This window comes from Protobothrops mucrosquamatus, unplaced genomic scaffold, assembly GCF_001527695.2.
Source record: "Protobothrops mucrosquamatus isolate PMUCROS unplaced genomic scaffold, P.Mucros_1.0 scaffold92, whole genome shotgun sequence".
NCBI classification, from domain to species: Eukaryota; Metazoa; Chordata; class Lepidosauria; order Squamata; family Viperidae; genus Protobothrops; species Protobothrops mucrosquamatus.
Genome location: NW_015386467.1, coordinates 620,144 through 638,269, shown reverse-complemented (window position 1 = coordinate 638,269; position 18,126 = coordinate 620,144). Strand labels below are relative to the sequence as shown.

The window sequence follows — 18,126 nt, the reverse complement described above, 5'->3', positions numbered from 1 at the left end:
TCCGCTTTCAAGGCCTCTGCATGTCTCCTGGAATGGTGGAGATAGAAAATAGGGAAGTCAGTGGAGTGTCCAGAGTTGGCACATCCAGGAGGGAAGAAAAGGAAGAGGAGACATTGAAGAGCTTTTTCTCAGTCCCGCTGGGCGAAGGAAGAGTGCCCAGTGAAGACCACTGCTTCTCCACTGTGCTGCGGAAGAAGGACGGGCATGGGATTTTTTTCTCCTCCACTACCGGCTCGGAGAATAAAGGATTCAAGTCCTGGGAGGAGGTGGTAGATGGTTTGGGTTCCTGTTCAGGAGCAAGTTTGGCTGTGGTACAAGCCTTCAGAAGCAGGGATTTAAACAGAGAAGGGTCAAAAAGACCAGATGCCGGGGCCGGATCCGGAGCTGTCTCCTCGTCCTCTGACATGGGCATGTCAGCTGTTTCCAAATCCACAGATCCCTCCTCTCCTATCTGAGAGGATGTATCTGAAATGTCCGAGCCAGGGAACCTGGCAGTGCCTATTTGAGGGAGGGATGCCGGGGAAGGAGGAGGAGGAGGGGGCATCTGCAAAGGCCGTTGACCCATGGAGGAGGCCATATATTGCGCAAAGGCGTGATGCATAAAGGCCTGAAATTGTTCCGACCATATGCCTTGTTGGTCCGAGGGACGGATGCCAGCTGCTGTAGGGGTATAAGTGGCCTCTGGTCCCTGTTGTACTGTGGGAGAGGGAAAATCTCCCTGGGTGCTTGGTAGCGAGGAGAGAGGGGGACCAACCTGTCCAGTTTCCCCCTGAGAAGACCATGCTCTAGGGGCATCATGGGGAGGCGTGAATTGAGACTCAAATGGTGAGGGTTCCAGTGAAACGGGGGGAACCACTTCTTCACTGGAGATGAGCCGTTGAGCTCTGGAGAACTCCCTCTCCAGCGCCTGATGTGTCCTCGAGGCCTTTCGCTCAGCAGCCTTGGAGGGCTCTTTGGTGGATGAGGCCTTTGCCTTTGATTTTTTCTTACCCCCCCGCTTCCAATTCAGATGATCTGCGCTTTCTTTGTGCGGGGGGAGCAGAAGAGCCCTGCGATGACTGAGGAGTTGCACTGTCTGCCATTGCAACCTGGATATTCCGGGTAGGAAATATACAGTGGTGGGGGGAGGAACCAATACGCAGACCTGGTTGTCAGAGAGGGAAAAGCCCACGCTCTGCGCAACAGCAATGACAGACAGCCAGGCAGTTCTCTAGAACGGTCTGTTAGGCCTTGCGGCACAGCGCCACACAACTAATCGGGACAGGTGGAGTCTACTCAAATTTCCCCCTCAGTGAGTGACATTTCAAGGATGGAATGTGAGGTCCTATAGGGGTGAGACTGAATGGGGTCTTCTGATCTGAAGGGCCTATGGCCTAGACATAAGGATGATCAGAGGGCCTTGCAAATGATTTGGGAGGTCAAGTCCGGTTGTATGAATACAAAATGGCGGCCGCCCACTGCTCTCTAGAGCTCACTCAAACGAAGACAGACAATAATCCAGGGCTGTGGAGTCGGTAGATAAATGTTCCGACTCCTCAGTTTTTTGTACTTCCGACTCCGACTCCAGGTACCCAAAATTGACTCCGACTTCGACTCCGACTCCGAATTTTCCGACTCCGACTCCTCAGTTTTTGTACTTCCGACTCCGACTCCAGGTACCCAAAATTTCCTTCGACTCCGACCCCACAGCACTGCAATAATCCCCGGGTGGAGAGAGCCCCTGATATATCCCCCCAATCCGCCCTGCTGCCGCAGGACAAGGTAAAGGCTCTGGGCTGGGTCTTTTTTTTGCAAACAATTGATGTCAATGGGCCTTGTAAAATGGCGGCTGAGCCTTGCGGGGCTCCCAAAATGGCAGCCATGCCAAAGGTAACGGTTGGCTTGCAACGCTGCCAGGCCTACCCAGACCTGGGTGGCACTGACGGTTAAGCCTTCAGCCCTAGAGGCTTGCCCCCTTCGCTCCGAGGCCTCAGAACGGCCAAACTTGCAGTTTGTTTCGACGCGCAGCCTCCGCTGCGATCCGGAGCGCCAGGAAGATGAAACGGCCTCGCGGCTATGACACGCTTCAGTGAGGCTTTCCGGCTGCCCGGGGCTCCGCAGGAAAGGATTCTGAAGGAATCGGTCCAATCCGAGCTGATCGGGCTCCGTTGAGGCCGACACAGTGGAAATTGGCCCGAGCGGAGCCTTCAAGGCACGCTGAAGCTGGGGCTGTAAAAGTTGCAACGATCGGCTCGAGTAGAGCCTGTGAGGCTCGCTAAAACCAAAGCTCAACCGTTGCAGCCCTGCAAATTTGGAACTGGATTATCAAGACCAATTAGAGAAAAAATAAAATTTGATTTTAAATTTGAAGTACCAATGCAATTACTTAACTAAATAAAGCTAATTAACCTAGTCTAAACAGAGGAGCCAAAATACTTGCGTCCTACTGAGCTGAGACTAAGTCAAAAACTGGGAAGGCACACCCAGAAGGAGGCGTGGCAGATTTCTGACTTAGTCTCAACTGAGCAGGAAGGCTGAGATTACCCATCGGTGGATTCTACACTCGTCATGCTGGAGAATGATTCTGTGGGAGGGGCACCCATTGCTTGTGCGAGTGAACCCGCAAGTATCCGTAATGCTCGTGCAAGTGGGGTCCTGAGCACCCGCAACGCTCGCTCAAGTGAAGCCCTGAACACCCATGATACTTGTGCAAGTGGGCCTTTGCGCACATGCGCACCAGCCAGCGACTCATGGCCTGGTTGGGAATAGGCCGTGGCCCAGTAGTGGGCTGCAGCCCACAGATTGGGACCGCTGATCTAAACCGACACCTTTTTAATGTCTTTTTGATGACATGGAGAAAAATAGCCTCAAATGGCTGAAATCTTTTTCTATTGAATGAGTATATGCACATTATACTTTTATTTAAAATAAAATTTGAAAAGGAGATTTTGAGAAATAACTTTGAACGGACTGAATTAATGTATGTTATAAGGCAAACATTCTCTTACAGTTCAGAAATTATTGTGAATCCTTAATCCTTTATATTTTTTGATTTTGCTTCAAGTGATGACTGATGCATAGCTTTTGTAACAGTTTGGGCAGGATTGTTAGCCTGTTTTTTCAGGAAGCTTTAATGTGGTTTCAAATATTTTTTTTCTAAAAGCAATACTTTATCCATGCTTAGTGCGTAGGAGTCCATTGGGAGAAGGGAAATTATAAAATATGCATAACTATGTAGTCACACAAATGTCACAACTTCATACTTGTGACAGATGTCAGTAAGTGTATAATATGGCATTTGTGTGATATCACCATACATTTGTAGTTATTTTAGCATTACCTTTTGCCATTGAAAACTGTAGACAGGTATTCCTTAACCACAATTAAACCCAAAATTTATGTTGCTAAGCGAGATATTTGTAAGTGAGTTTTGTCCCATTTTACAACCTTTCTTGCCACAGTTGTTAAGTGAATCACTGTAGTTGTTAAGTTAGTAACATGGTTGTTAAGTGAATCTGGTATCCCCATTGACTTGTGTCATGGTTCTGATACACAGAGATAAATAAAGCAGAACTCCGAGGTTTGCAAATTCCTCAAAGAATATATTTACTAATTACAAAGTATCAGCACGTCAAAAGTGAAAACAAGTCTGGAGACACACGTAACAATTCCCTAATACAAAATTAAAAAATCCCTCCCCTAAAACTGCAAGCAACTACATTCTCCAATACATCTTCTTGGCGGTCTTTTTACACAATGCCCAGCCTGCAGCCGATGACCTTTGTTCCCACAGGAAAGAAGATTATTTAGACTAGCAAAGCACCTGGGCAACCCTCCTCCCTCCGCTCTATGTGGCAACTAAAAATGAGTAGAGTTGACTAATAATAATAATAATAATAATAATAATAATAATAATAATAATAATAATAAAGTTGGAAGGGACCTCGGAGGTCATCTAGTCCAACCTCCTGCTCAGGCAGGAAACCCTATACCATTTCGGACAAATGGCTGTCCAGTTTCTTCTTAAAAACTTCCAGTGTTGGCGTATTTACCGCTTCTGGAGGCAGGTTGTTCCACTGGTTAATTGTTCTAACTGTCAGGAAGTTTCTCCTTAGTTCTAGGTTGCTTCTCTCCTTGATTAGTTTCCATCCGTTGCTTCTTGTCCTGCCTTCAAGCGCTTTGGAGAATAGGTTGACTCCCTCTTCTTTCTGGCAGCTCCTGAGATATTGGAACACTGCTATCATGACTCCCCTTGGGTTCCTTCCCCTCCATGGGAGGAATGGATAAAAGGCTGTTTAGTATTTCATCAGATCTAACTGATGCTCTTGAAGTACCAAAGGTGGACGAAGCCTGGACCCCTCTCGTGTTCTCGTCCACAATCTTGGGGGACATGGCTGAGGTGCTAAAGACAGAGGACAGGAGATGGGACCTGACCTTCCGCAAGACTCATCAGGCGGCTGCGTGGGCAATTAAAACTGCCACTTGCGCTTCCTTTTTTGTCAGGACCTCCCTCCTATGGCTTCGCCAGCTTTAGGCCAGGCTTCCCCCAGAGGACATACGGACTCATCAAGATCTAAGCAAGATGGTTGCAGCGACTGAGTATGCATCGGACGCAACCTTGGAGTCGGATATTTTGCCTCCAGATCCATAGCTGCCAATGTCACAGCAAGACGGATGCTATGGCTCAAGCATTGGCAAGCCGGCGCCAAGTTCAAATGGCGTCTGGCAATGGCTCCCTACCAAGGAGGCCACCTATTTGGAGAGGCCCTGAATCCTTATTTAATAGAGAATAAGGACAAGCGGAACATCATGGCCCACCTCAACAAAAGGTCTGACAGGCGCGCCAACCCTTATGGCCATAGACAGTCCTTTCGGCCTGGAACGGGCTCGGGAGCCGCCCAGCTGCCCAGCCTCCCCGCCCCTTCATGGCAATAGGACCGTCCATACGACAGATCAGGTTTTAGACCCAGGCAACAGAATCAGAGCAAACGGCCATTTCCAGGGGGAGGTCGTCCCTTTAGGAGGTCCAAGTGACTCTCAGGCTATTCCTCCCATAGGTGGCAGACTATCCCTTTTTTCCGTCAGTGGGAAGTTACCACCACCGACGCCTGGGTCTTAAAAACCATCCTGTCCCTGGAATTTGTGTCCAGTTCTCCGGGTCGCTTCATCTCATGTCCCCAATCACGGGACTCAATCAAATGGGGTCTTATGCAAGAGGCCATTCGTCATCTTCTGGACATACGGGCCATAGAACCGGTGTTGCCGGATCAGAAGGGAAGGGGATTCTATTCCATCCTCTTCGTGATTCCCAAAACCTCGGGAGGATGGAGGGCGATTCTAGACCTCAAAGGTCTGAATTACCACATTGCATACCGAATATTCAAGATGCAAACGCTCCAGTCCATCTTAGGGAGCATCAGAAAAGGAGACTTCCTGACGTCTATAGACCTCACGGAAGCGTATCTCCACATCCCCATCCTTCCCGACCACTGGTGGTTCCTCAGTTTCTGTTACATGGGCCGTCACTTCCAGTACAGGGCCCTTCCATTCGGTCTCTCCTCTGCTCCCAGGGTGTTCACCAAGATCCTGGCTGTGCTGGCTACACACCTAAGGATGGTACCAGTACGCGTTCAGTGCTACGTGGATGACATTCTTATTCAATCGTCCTCCCTCCGGGCGGCCCAGTCGGACCTGAGCTTAGCAATCCAGGTCCTTCAACAGCACGGGTTCTCGGTGAACTTACAAAAGAGTCAGACGGTCCCCTCGACCCGACTCCTACACCTGGGGACCATCATAGATACCGTAAATTGCATGATCTATCTATCCCAGGAACGTCTGGACAGCATTGGGGACCTAGCCCGCCGGGTGTGCAGAGACCGCACTGTCTCGCTGGCCCTGCTTTCCCAGCTTCTGGGGAAGATGGTCTCTTGCATAGCCATAGTCCCCTCGGCCAGGCTCCATTTACGAAGCCTTCAATGGTTCCTACTCCCCTTCCAGAGGTTGGGCGTCAGCTCATCCAACCAACAGGTAAGTCTTCCTGTCCAAACCCCGAGATCCCTTCGTTGGTGGTTCTCGCCAGCGGTAGCCAGGGGTTCACTGTTCAGGGAGCCCGACCGTCTTACAATTATGATGGATGCCAGTCTGTTCGGTTGGGGAGCTCACTTCCGGTCTCAGTTTGCGTAGGGCCGTTGGTCCCGCGCAGATTTGAGACACAGCATCAAGTGGTTGGAGCTCAGAGCCATACACCTGGCTTTCCGACACTTCCACAACCAGGTTGCGAGATGGCACGTTTTAGTCCTTACGGACAACGTGGTGGCAAAGGCCTATGTGAACCGGCAAGGGGGTACCTGGTCCAAGTCCCTCATGTCCGAGGCCCAGTTACTGGGCTCCTGGGCAGAGTCCAACCTTTCCTCTTTCAGGGCCGAACACATCTCGGGGGAGGCGAACCGGCAAGCGGACTGCCTGACCCGATCCACCGTAGATCACTCGGAATGGAGTTTGCATCCGGATCTCTTTGCAGTGGTGTCGCAAAGGTTCGGCCAACCGGTCCTCGATTTGTTCGCTTCACCGGCGAATACCCAGCTCCCGAGGTACTTCTCCCGCTTTCCATCCCTAGGGGAGGAGGGGACGGATGCCCTGCGAGCCCCATGGCCGGAGGGTCTATTCTACGCCTTCCCTTCTCCCACTGATTCTGGCGACCATTCGCAAACTGCTGCAGGAGCGAGTAATCTTCGTGGCACCATACTGGCCTCGGAGACCCTGGTTCGCCGGCCTGGTGAATATCTCCTGTTCTCCCCCATGGGAGATCCCTCCGGATCCCGTGTCTCTCCACCAGGGGGTTCTCCGGCACCCGGACACTCAGTGGCTACAGTTAGCTGCCTGGCACTTGAGCGCAGAATCATGACCCAGGAGTCGTTCTCAGCCAGAGCGATTTCCATGATTCAGGCTTCTCGCAGGCCGGCAACCAATTGCATCTATAACTCCACATGGAGGAATTTTTGCCATTGGTGCAAAAGGCGGCAACTGGACATCTCGGACTTGACAATCCCTCAGATCATAGAATACCTTCTTGATGGCCTGGATAGGGGCTTAGCCCCTGCGACCATCCGTAGACAGGTGGCGGCCCTATCAACCTTACTTACCTGTGCCAATTCGATCCCTCTGGCCCACCATCCCAGGATACACGCCTTTCTCAAGGGCGCCAACAACACCAAGCCACCCGTGGTACATAGGTGTATCCTTCTTGGGAGTTGCCCCGGGTCCTACTTGCCTTTTGAGCTGGTCACAACTATTACATTGAGGTCCTTATCCCACAAGGTCGCCTTCACGTCAGCCAGGCGCATTTCTGAGCTGGCTGCTCTATCGATCAAGGATGACCTTTGTATTTTCCACCGGGACCGGATGGTCCTTTGGTTGGATCCCACATTCGTGCCCAAGGTCAATTTGCTCTTCCATAGAGCCCAGGAAATTATTTTGCCAGATTTTTGTCCCAATCCTTCCCATGACTTGGAGCGGCAGTGGCACACACTGGACGTCCGCAGGGCGCTACGATGATACATCAAGCACACGGCGTCTTTTCGCAAGTCTGAGGCCCTCTTCGTTTTTTTCCTCCCCGCTTCTCTGGGGCAGAAGGTATCTTCCTCCACCATAGGTAGGTGGATGAGGGGTTGTATCGCGGAGGCGTACCAGTCTTCTTCACTGCCAGCTCCAAGTCGTATCACAGCCCACTCCACTCGCAGCACTGCGACCTCTGCAGCATGGGCCACTAAGGCGTCCATCGAGGAAATTTGCAGGGCAGTGACATGGTCTTCGCCCTCCCGTTTGTACACCATTATAAGATTGGCCGTTTTGCTTCCGCAGACGCCGCCTTTGGTCGGAGGGTCCTTCAGCAGGTGGTCCCCGGGGTCATGGAGCCGGCCTTGTCTGTTTCCCCCCCATTGTGACAGTGAGGCTTTGGTATGTCCCATTGGTGGATTCTCCATCTCCTGTGCTGGAGAAGGGGCATTGTCTTACCTGAATGCCTTTTCTCAGCACGGAGATGGAGAATCCACACCCACCCTTAAGGTCAGTTACGCCAGGGTTAGGGGTCAGAGAGCCAACACCTCGTACTATCATCAGCCACTTTCGCCCTCGTCAAGACTGGGTTCTCCTAGCAACAGGGGGCGTGTCAAGTTTGGCTAACTTGGTCTCAAGAGCAGGCAGACAGAGAAAATCCATTGGTGGATTCTCCATCTTCGTGCTGAGAAAAGGCGTTCAGGTAAGACAACGCCCCTTCTCTTCATTCAACTAGACATATCCAATTCCAGCAACCGTTCCTTATATATTTTAGCCTCCAGTCCCCTAATCATCTTTGTTGCTCTTCTCTGTACTCTTTCTAGAGTCTCAACATCTTTTTTACATCGTGGTGACCAAAACTGGATGCAGTATTCTAAGTGTGGCCTTACCAAGGAATGATAAAGTGGTATTAATACTTCACGTGATCTTGATTCTATCCCTCTGTTAATGCAGCCTAGCACTGTGTTGGCTTTTTTGGCAGCTGCAGCACACTGCTGGCTCATATTTAAGTGAGTGTCCACTAGGACTCCGAGATCCCTCTCACAGTTACTACTATTGAGCAAGGTACCCCCTATATTATACCTGTACATTTGGTTTTTCTTGCCTAAATGTAGAACCTTACTTTTTTTACTATTGAATTTCATTTTGTTAAATAGCGCCCAGTGTTCAAGTCTGTCCATATCCTCCTGTATCTTAAACCTGTCTTCTGGAGTGTTGGCTATTCCTGCCAGCTTGGTATCGTCTGCAGATTTGATGAGTTCCCCATCTATCCTCTCGTCCAAGTCGTTGATGAAGATGTTGAAGAGCACTTGGCCCAGAACAGAGCCCTGGGGCATGCCACTACACACTTCTCTCCATGTAGATGCAGTTCCATTGACGACCACACACTGAGTACGGCCGGTCAGCCAGCTACGAAGCCATCTGATGGTGATGCTGTCTAACCCACATTTTTCTATCTTATCAAGTAGTATTTTATGATCTACTTTATCAAATGTCTTACTGAAGTCCAAGTAAATTATATCCACAGCATTCCTCTAATCCACTAATTTTGTCACTTAGTCAAAGAATACAATAAGATTTGTCTGCATGATCTGTTTTTGACAAACCCATGTTGGCCTTTAGTAATGACTTTGTTTGCCTCTAGGTGTTCACTGATTTGTTATTTGATTATCTTTTCCAGAATCTTCCCAGGTATTGAGGTCAGGCTGATAGGTCTGTAATTTCCTGGATCCATTTTTTTTCTTTTTTGAAGATGGGAACTACATCAGCTCTTTTCCAGTCCTCTGGTAGTTCCCCAATGCTCCAGGATCTTTGAAAGATATAGTTCAGTGGTTCTGAGATCACATCTGGCAGTTCCTTGAGAACCTTGGGGTGTAATCCATCTAGTCCTGGTGATTTGAACTCGTCTAGGCTGAACAGGTGCTCACTTACCATTTTCTTGCCTATCTTAACTTGTGTTTCTATTCTGTTTTTTATGATACTATTTTTGATAGGTTGGTCTGTTTTTTCCCTTTTTGAAAAATCAGATGCGAAAAAAGAGTTAAATAGTTCTGCTTTCTCCCTGTTGCTTGTCACCTTCTTGCCACTTTCACCCACTAATGGACCAATCATTTCCTTCACTTTTTTTCTTGTTTTTTACATGTTGAAAGAAGCTTTTTTCTTATTTTTGACTTTGGTCGCAAGCCTTAGTTCATTTTGAGCCTTAGCTTTCCTCACTTCATCTTTGTAGGCTCGGACTATTTGCTGATATTCAGCCTTAGTTATGTGCCCCTCTTTCCACTTTCTATACTTGTCCTTTTTATCTTTCAATTTATCAGAGAGTTCTTTATGCAGTCATGCTGGTTTCTTTTGAGAGCTGTTATTTTTCTTCTTTGTTGGTATTGTGCTAGACTGGGCTTTTATTATCTCACTTTTCAAAATTTCCCAAGCTTCTTGAGTTGTTTTCCCCTTGAGGATTCTCATCCATGGAATCCTTTCCTAGCCCTCTCTAAGTTTATTGAAATTAGCTCTCTTAAAATCCAAGACTCTAGTTTGACTGTGTTCTATTGCTTGTGCTTGCATATTGTTGAATTCCAATATTGCATGATCACTTCCGCCCAAGGTTCCTGTGGCTTCAATACCTTCTATCATTTTGTCTCTGTTAGTGAGAATTAGATCCAAAATGGATAATCCCCTAGTTCCCTTCTCTACTTTTTGGGAGACGAAGTTTTTTGCTAGGTTTGTCAGGAATCTGTTTGATCTTCCACTTGGTGCAGAGTGTGTCTCCCAGTTGATGTCAGGGTAGTTAAAGTCCCCCATTACTATTGTGATGTGCTTTCTACATATCTTAGTTAGCTGACTAGCAAAAAGTTCATCTATTTCCTGTTTAGTTGGGTGGCCTATAGTATACACCTATGGCAATGCCATTCCCCCCCCCCCCCTTTTGTTTTGACCCAAATGCATTCAGGACAGTTTTCATCATTGTTGTGCTCTATTTCTGTAGAGATGTAGTTATTTTTTATATATAGAACAATTCCACCTCCTCTTTTATTTGGTCTGTTTCTTTTAAATAATTTTAATCCCTCTAGCTGTGTGTTCCATTTGTGGGTTTCATCCCACCACGTTTCTGTAATGGCAACAATATCATATCTGCCCTCATTAACCTGAATTTCTAGTTCACCATGTTTGCTGTTCATACTCTGTGCATTGGTATATAGACATTTGAGTCCTTTATGACTGACTTTGCTTGTCAGAAGGTTGCAAAATGTGATTCTGTGACCCCAAGACACTACAACCATCATAAATATGAACCAGTTTCCAAGATTCCAAATTTCGATCTCATGACCATGGGGATGCTACAGTGGTTGTGTGAAAAACGGTTATTAGTCACTTTTTTCAGTGCTGTTGTAACTTTGAACGGTCACTAAATAAACTATTGTAAGTCGAGGATTACCTGTCTCGCTTATTAAAAAAAATGACAATATTAAATTCCACTTCAGATTTAAATACATCAACGTATTTGTCTTAATGCTATGAGGAATATGATTGCTATATTTCTTTTCTTGCAGGGTTCCTGTGCTTTTAATTACTCCTGCAATAATGCAGGAAGGCCGAAATAAAGCTATGTTAGTTGAATTTCTTTTAGTAAAGCAGGAGCATGTCAAATAAAATAGATGCCAAGTTTAAGATATGGAAAGAAAATACTTATTTTTGTTTCATATGTGTCGTTATCAATCTGAAATTAAGTATAACAGCAACAGTTTTTGCACTATTCCAGTAAGAATTAAAAAACCTCCAATTATAAAACAAAAACAAAAATTGCATATACCCATTTATATGATTAATGCATTTTAGTTAGAATGTATGCTTTGATTAAAAATAGTTACATTGGATTTTCTGTACAAATCATCTTTTTATTTCAAAAGAAACTTATAACTTGAACTTGTCTTGTTTTCCTGAGATTTCCACTAACATTTTTCCAGCCATTTACTAATCAAAAAGTATTTTTCAAGTTTAGATTTTTTCCGATTTCTCTGATGACTATGTTTTAAAATTCCACAATGGCTTTCAGATGTCTATGCTATATATTGTATTGTCTTCTAAAAGCAGTGGTTTAAAAGGCACATGGCTAAGTTGGCCTTTTTCTAATAAACTCTCCCAGGCATGCAATTGTGTCTTTTCTGAACTTGCTTGAAAATTAGATGATATGAAAATTACAGTTCATTTGAAATGAAGAATGGGTATCAAAAATGCCATTTCTTTTATTTATGTGTTTCATAGTGATATCCATGTGTGCTGTTAGTTAGGCTAATGTCTTATCCAAGTTTTTTTGTACAGCTCCTGTGTGTGGGATACATATTACTGTATATATGGTCTTACTGAGTGCTATTATTTGAATTCAGTCTGATATGAACAAAGTATTTTTTCTAGGCACAGCACGTCACAGTAATCTGGGATTATGCTTGTCCCATGTCCATTTGTTTACAGGTTTGTTTATCACACAATTGGGACTGAAATCTCAGTTGCTAAGCAAAACAGTCATTAAGCAAGATGTCACGTGACTGCTTTGCTCAGTGACCGCAATCCTAACACTCCTGGTTGGAGTTGTTAAGTGGAAATTAGGGGTCGTTAAGCAGATGGAGTACCAGGTAAGGAATACAGGATGCTTCAGGGAGATGGCAGAGGCCCTGGGAGGCCTAGAACAAGCTGCATGTAAGTTGGGACTGCTGTAGTACAGTGCAAAATTAAAGCCACCTCTGGAACCTCAGCCACCCCAGCCTAGCAGTATGGCACTCATTTCTGGGGTTGGGATTGAAGTTGACCTACAGCAGTTTCAGCCATCTGCCACCACCCCAGGCTTGACTTGACTGGGACCTGTCAGTGAAAGAAAATGGTTGAAGGTGAATAGCACACGGCAGAGTGGTGTGCTGGGAAGTAGAGGGTGGTAATGGCAATTGGGGCTTGGCGGAATGGTACTGGTGTGGCTGGCTGCATTTCTTGGTGGCACTTGCAGCACTAGATTGAAAGTTAAGGGTTAAGGGTGGAGGCAGTTGGCTGGGATTGCTGGGCCTGGGGTCCCTACTTCAACCCCATTTTGGCACTACTGCTGCTCCTAAATGCTGCTATGCAGGGCAATTTAAAAAAGCATAGATTGGGAGGGGGAGATAGGTGGGAAGGGGGGAATTGTAGAGCCTGTAAGTGCAGGTGGGCTGCCAAGTACCTGGATATTTATGATGTGACTTTGAGAGTGCAGCCCTAGCTTCAAGTACGGTTCATAAATCCTTTTGTTCGGCTCCATTGTAATTTTGACCAATCACTGAATGAATGTATTATACACTGAATGTATAATGGTTGTACAGATAGTCGTCAAGACTGCAGTTGGTGTAAGAATTTTGGTTGAAAGCCGAGGCACCCATGTGACTGAACCTGATTTTTACGGTGGTCATTAAAACAAATCATGTGTTTTAAGTCCAAATTCATTTTCCTGAATGGTGTTTTTTACACGAAACTGGCAAAAAATACCGGAAACCAGCAAAAAAGTTGCAAATTGCATTCATATGACCACAGGGTGCTGCAACCAGTCCTAAATATGAGCCAGTTGCCAAGCTCCTGAAATGTGGTTATAGACTGCAGGGGGTATGACAATCTGCAACAGCTGGAAGTGCTTTATGGGCTGTAAAGCATTCTTTCTGAAACCATTGTAATTCTGAATGGTTTTTAAATGACAGGTTGTAAGTCGAGGACTACCTGTATGTCTTAACAATACACTTGTAATTTAGTGGATAGTACACCCACAACAATAAAGGTCCTTAGAAAGTTTGATGTGCAGATGAATCAGTGATTTGGCTATGCAGAAGTTCCTAATTGTTTATTTCCATTCCCCCCCTCTCAGGATCTTCATTACCATTCAACTGCTTTGCCTTTCACATTTCTTTGTAAAATTGTCATGGACCTTAATAATGGAGTTAGAAAGTGTATTCAGGGCTGAGTACTGTGTAACAAATTGATGGTTTGTTTTTGGAGGAGTGGAGCACTCAAGTGTATATATTCAGTATATCTTTGAGCTGGTTCAGACATAACACTGATTTTCTGAAAACTACTATTTGCAAAATGATAACTAGTTTTTATTACATTCACTATTCTTTCACACCTTTTTTCTCTTGCTTTATTTGTCTCACCATAGTTTAATGTAACAGAGGTTTTAACATCTGCGGTTAAAACTAATCAGATTTTAAGAATGGATTATGAGAATTTACACTTGTTTTGTGAGATGGTTGTGTATAAATTTTAAAAAACAAATAGGGTTAATATTTTAGTAAGAAATAATTTAGAAAAAGAAAGAAAAGCATGATTTATACCTGAATAAAGAGATAGGTTTATTCCTTGGGTTAGACCTTGAGGTGCAAATTGTAGAGATTTTCATTATGCCTGTACAAGATGTAAATGTTCTTGAGAATGTTTGTTCAAACAGAACAGGTATTGTGTATCATAATGAATAGTTGCTAAACATTGGTAACCTTTTGGCAAATTAGGACAGTTATGGGATATTTTGAAAATCTTAATTTTACAAAGATGGTTAATTTGTGGTCCATTGGCCACAAGTCATCCAAAATCTCAAATTTTGATTTGCGATGTGTAATTTCATAATGTACTGTACATTAAACATCCACCAGGTTTAATACACTAATTGACATTAAAAATAGCTCTGTTGCATCCCAAAATACCAAAAGGGATTGATGTTTTTCTTTGGTCTCCTGTTACCATGTCACTTCCTTATCACCTGTAGCTTCTGGTTGCAACACACACACAGTCTCACATTACAATGGTATACGTTTTACTATTTGAAATATGTTTAATTTCTGAAATACAAATGTCTTCTTTAGATGGTTTACAAAATTATAACAATTTTGTAACAACAAAATTACAAAATGCCCAATAAGCAATTACCACAAATTTTACATAAAATAATATGAAGTTATGAATAAATGTTTTTCACTTATTTATGGGCACAGTCAGAGGGTTTTTTTCTGTGATCATAAGGAACTTATCTAGACCCCATGCTTCTAATTTGAAATATCTCAGTTTTGAGGGATCTTTGGTGCTCTCTAAACTTGGTTGTTTTCTTGGTAGATGTTTCATTACCTAAATTAGGTAGCCTCATCAGGACTAGCACTGATGTTGTTAATCAAGCTCAGAGCAGTAAAGACCCCTCATTTCAACCCTGAGCTACAAATCTTTTCCTTTATTGGTAAACTTGGTCTTGCTATAAGTTTGGATACTGAATAGAACATGACTTTAAATTCCATGACAGTTCCAGAAGATTACACTGTTTATTTCATTTGATTGAACAGATGCTTTTACCCAATCAAAATCTAGCAGATTGATATCATTCATTACATTTTAGAAGCCATCTAATTTAACATTGGGTGCTCTCTTTTTTCCCCAAATAATTCAAAAGAAAAAAGAAGTGAACACAAAACTCTGAGAAATTAGTATAGTTAGCCATTTGTGTAAACTTTATGAGAAGTGTATTCAAGCTTATGGTGTACTTTGATACTTTTTTTCCCCTCTGGGGGGGCATGCCAGACTCAGCATGTTCACAAACTCCTTTTTAAAAACATTTGGGTGAATTTCAAACCCCAGCAAAGTCAACTTAGAATGTCTCAGGGGACGAACTGGTGACCTTTAGGTCAAGTACCTGGGTCTGGAGATTCCACAATAAATACTGCACTGTAGAAACAAGGGGGGATTTAAAAAGCACTGTAAGTAAAGGAAGAGGCTCCAGAGAGGTATAGGCAGCTTCACTTAAGAGCTGCTGGATGAGCAGTGTAGTATTTCTAGTTCAAACTGATTGAAATGTCGACTCAAAATCAATACTGTTGACTCTGAATAATTTACAGTTCTCTCCATTGCTTTTGCAGCACTGACATCAGAACTATAGAGTTCTGATTGCCACAATGAATCGGATGTATTAGAGGTCAGCTCTTTATTTGTTTCATCATGACTTTTATACAGTTGTCACGTAATTTATAGTTTCTTTTGTGTTGTCAAACATTTTCATGGGAGGTCTCTCCTTAGCACACAGTATACTCTGTCTCTTAAACACAGACTTGCATACATCAAACCATGAATTTTAAACATGACTATATTATTTTCTAATCTGGGACTCAAGAAAAAAACCATGCTATCTTCAGGCAAACCTAGATATGGTAGCTAATTATAAATATTTATTTAATTAATATTAGATGAGGATTTGTTTTCAAATTCTTTATTAGCTTTGCCTGTGATTATTCTATAAAGAAAACAGCCTTACTCTAGTGCAATGAATGAGCTTTCCAATTGAGGATCTATGCATCAAAAGTAATATTAATTGGTCAATTTTTAAATTAAGTTTTGGTTAAAAATATCAATCATAATATAATCTGTAGAAAAAATTAATCTGTAAGTTTATATTGCTGACAGTTTGTTTTTGATAGGAATCTTCAGGAAGACCTTTAATTGTTCAGGTTTTATCAGACATTTGGAATTGGCTACTGTTAAAGTGAACTGGGCACGCTAGTTAATAAAGTTGCAAGTTTATATGTCAGATACTTCATATTGTATGTTTCATGTTTATATAGGAAGAAATGTCAAATTTATTTTGGAGGCTGAGCTGTAAAACAGTTTGGATATTTCATCTGGATTCTTTCAGATGAAGCTTTATCATAGAATAACATTGTCTCATTTATGAATTTGTTACCAGGGATCCAAATTTCTACTACAAATATCCTATCTTTCCTTGCCTATGTTTCTTCCTTTTGTTTTCTTAGCAATATTAAGAGGAAGAGGTAGAATAGCTCTAATTGGGTTTGAATGATAGATTGTAGTATGTATGTATTTATTCAATTTATATTTTTCCTTTCCATTTCTTGAATATGCAAGTCACCTAACGGACTTTCCTAATTTTTTTAGGAAAAGCCACTAGAGTCACTTTAAGCTGTTCTGAAAATGCACAGATAAATGAGCATTTAAATAATGGGCCTACTGTGGTAAGTAAGCAAATGATAAGGAATTTTTTTTATCTTTGATTAGAATAAGGATCCTGTGCTGTTTTCTACCAATCATAATTTGCTTTTTGCAAGTGAGCTTTGAGAATGTGTATTACGTTGCATTCTCTTCTATACCCACTCTCCCTTTTTACTGGTATTAACCATAGTGATGCAATGTATAGTATAAAATTGGAACCATTTGGGAACAAAGCAACACAGAATTTCCAGAAATAATTGTAGTGGCTGCAGTACAATTTCACAAACTGACTACGAGTAGCATAGCATGACTGAGTTATCAGAATTATTCATTGGAAACTTGCCAGAGGTTTGAATTTGAATATAGTAAAAACAATTGGAACCATCAAGTTGAGAAGGTTTAGGAAAATAAGTGGATATGGAACTTTAAGACTGAAACAGTCTTAAAACATCTTGTTCATAACATGCCTGATATAAGAGTTACTGAAAAGAAGAAAGTCTGGTTCATTGATATTGCTATTCCAGGTGATGCTAGTACAGTATTGAAGAAAAAAAATGGAAAAAAAATACAAAATACTAGGACTTGCAGATAAAAGTTGAATGCTTATGGAAAAAAATAAATGTATTATTATACCAACAATAACTGGAGCCTTAGGAGTGATATCTAAAGGAGTTCCTCAATAACTGGAAATATTAAATTTATTTAGACCTGAACATCCTCATTTTACAAAAACCAGCCTTGCTTGGAACTGCCTATATTCATAGACATTACTTTAATAATACATAAGTCCTCGGTTAGGACTTAAATGATTAAGTTTCCACAAATCTTAGACTGTGAATCTAACTGTTGAGTACCTACAATTAATAATCTGAAGATATAATGGACAACCTAGTTAGTTGCTACAAGAAAATTGTACAACTGATTACAAACAATGGCATGACAAAGAATAACAATGGTACATTGGAATATCTGTAAGAAATACCACTGGTGGGACCACAAAGTAGACAAAGTAATAGAAAATGAAGAAGCTAAAGTGCTCTGGGACTTTAGAATTCAAACAGACAAACATCTGCTATACAACGCCACATACTTAACAATTTTTGATAGAAAAACAAAAATCTGGATAATGGACATTGTAGTACTTGGAGACAGCAGAATAGAAGAGAAGGAGCTGGAGAAAATTTCAAAATAGAAAGACCTGTAAATAGAAATAGAACGACTGTGGCAAAAGAAAGCAAAGATAGCACCAGTAGCAATTAAGGTGCCTTGGGTGCAATCCCAAAATAACTGAACACCATTTGAACACCATTGGTATTGACAACATTCCCATGAGTCAATTGCAAAAGACAGCTTTACTTGGAACAGCTTATATCCTATGACAGTACTATAAAACCATCAAAGAATATTTGCCTAACTACTAGTTAGGTGGATAAAAATGCCAAATCCAATCTAAACATCGAGCTGATTATGTGATAAACCATAATAGTAATAAAATCCCCTAAGTTTAAGTCTGATTAATGTTAAACAGGTACTTTGCTTTCTATGGTTTGGAACTGCTTCAAATTAGATGATTTAAAGGAACTGTGTTTTGTTTGGGATACTTGTAAC

At 43.0% G+C, this 18,126-nt stretch overlaps 1 protein-coding gene across 1 annotated transcript in view; it reads left to right on the top strand.

Annotated features, from left to right (window-relative positions):
- The window catches only part of LOC107284452 (B-cell lymphoma/leukemia 11A), a 78,147-nt gene extending 61,088 nt beyond the window's left edge, over window positions 1–17,059 (top strand). Inside the window, exon 3 of the mRNA XM_015812512.1 lies at window positions 15,435–17,059. Coding sequence (XP_015667998.1) covers window positions 15,435–15,454 — 20 coding nt within the window. The 3' untranslated portion in view covers window positions 15,455–17,059. The remainder of the gene's footprint in view (window positions 1–15,434) is intronic.
- The last annotated feature ends 1,067 nt before the right edge of the window (window positions 17,060–18,126 follow it).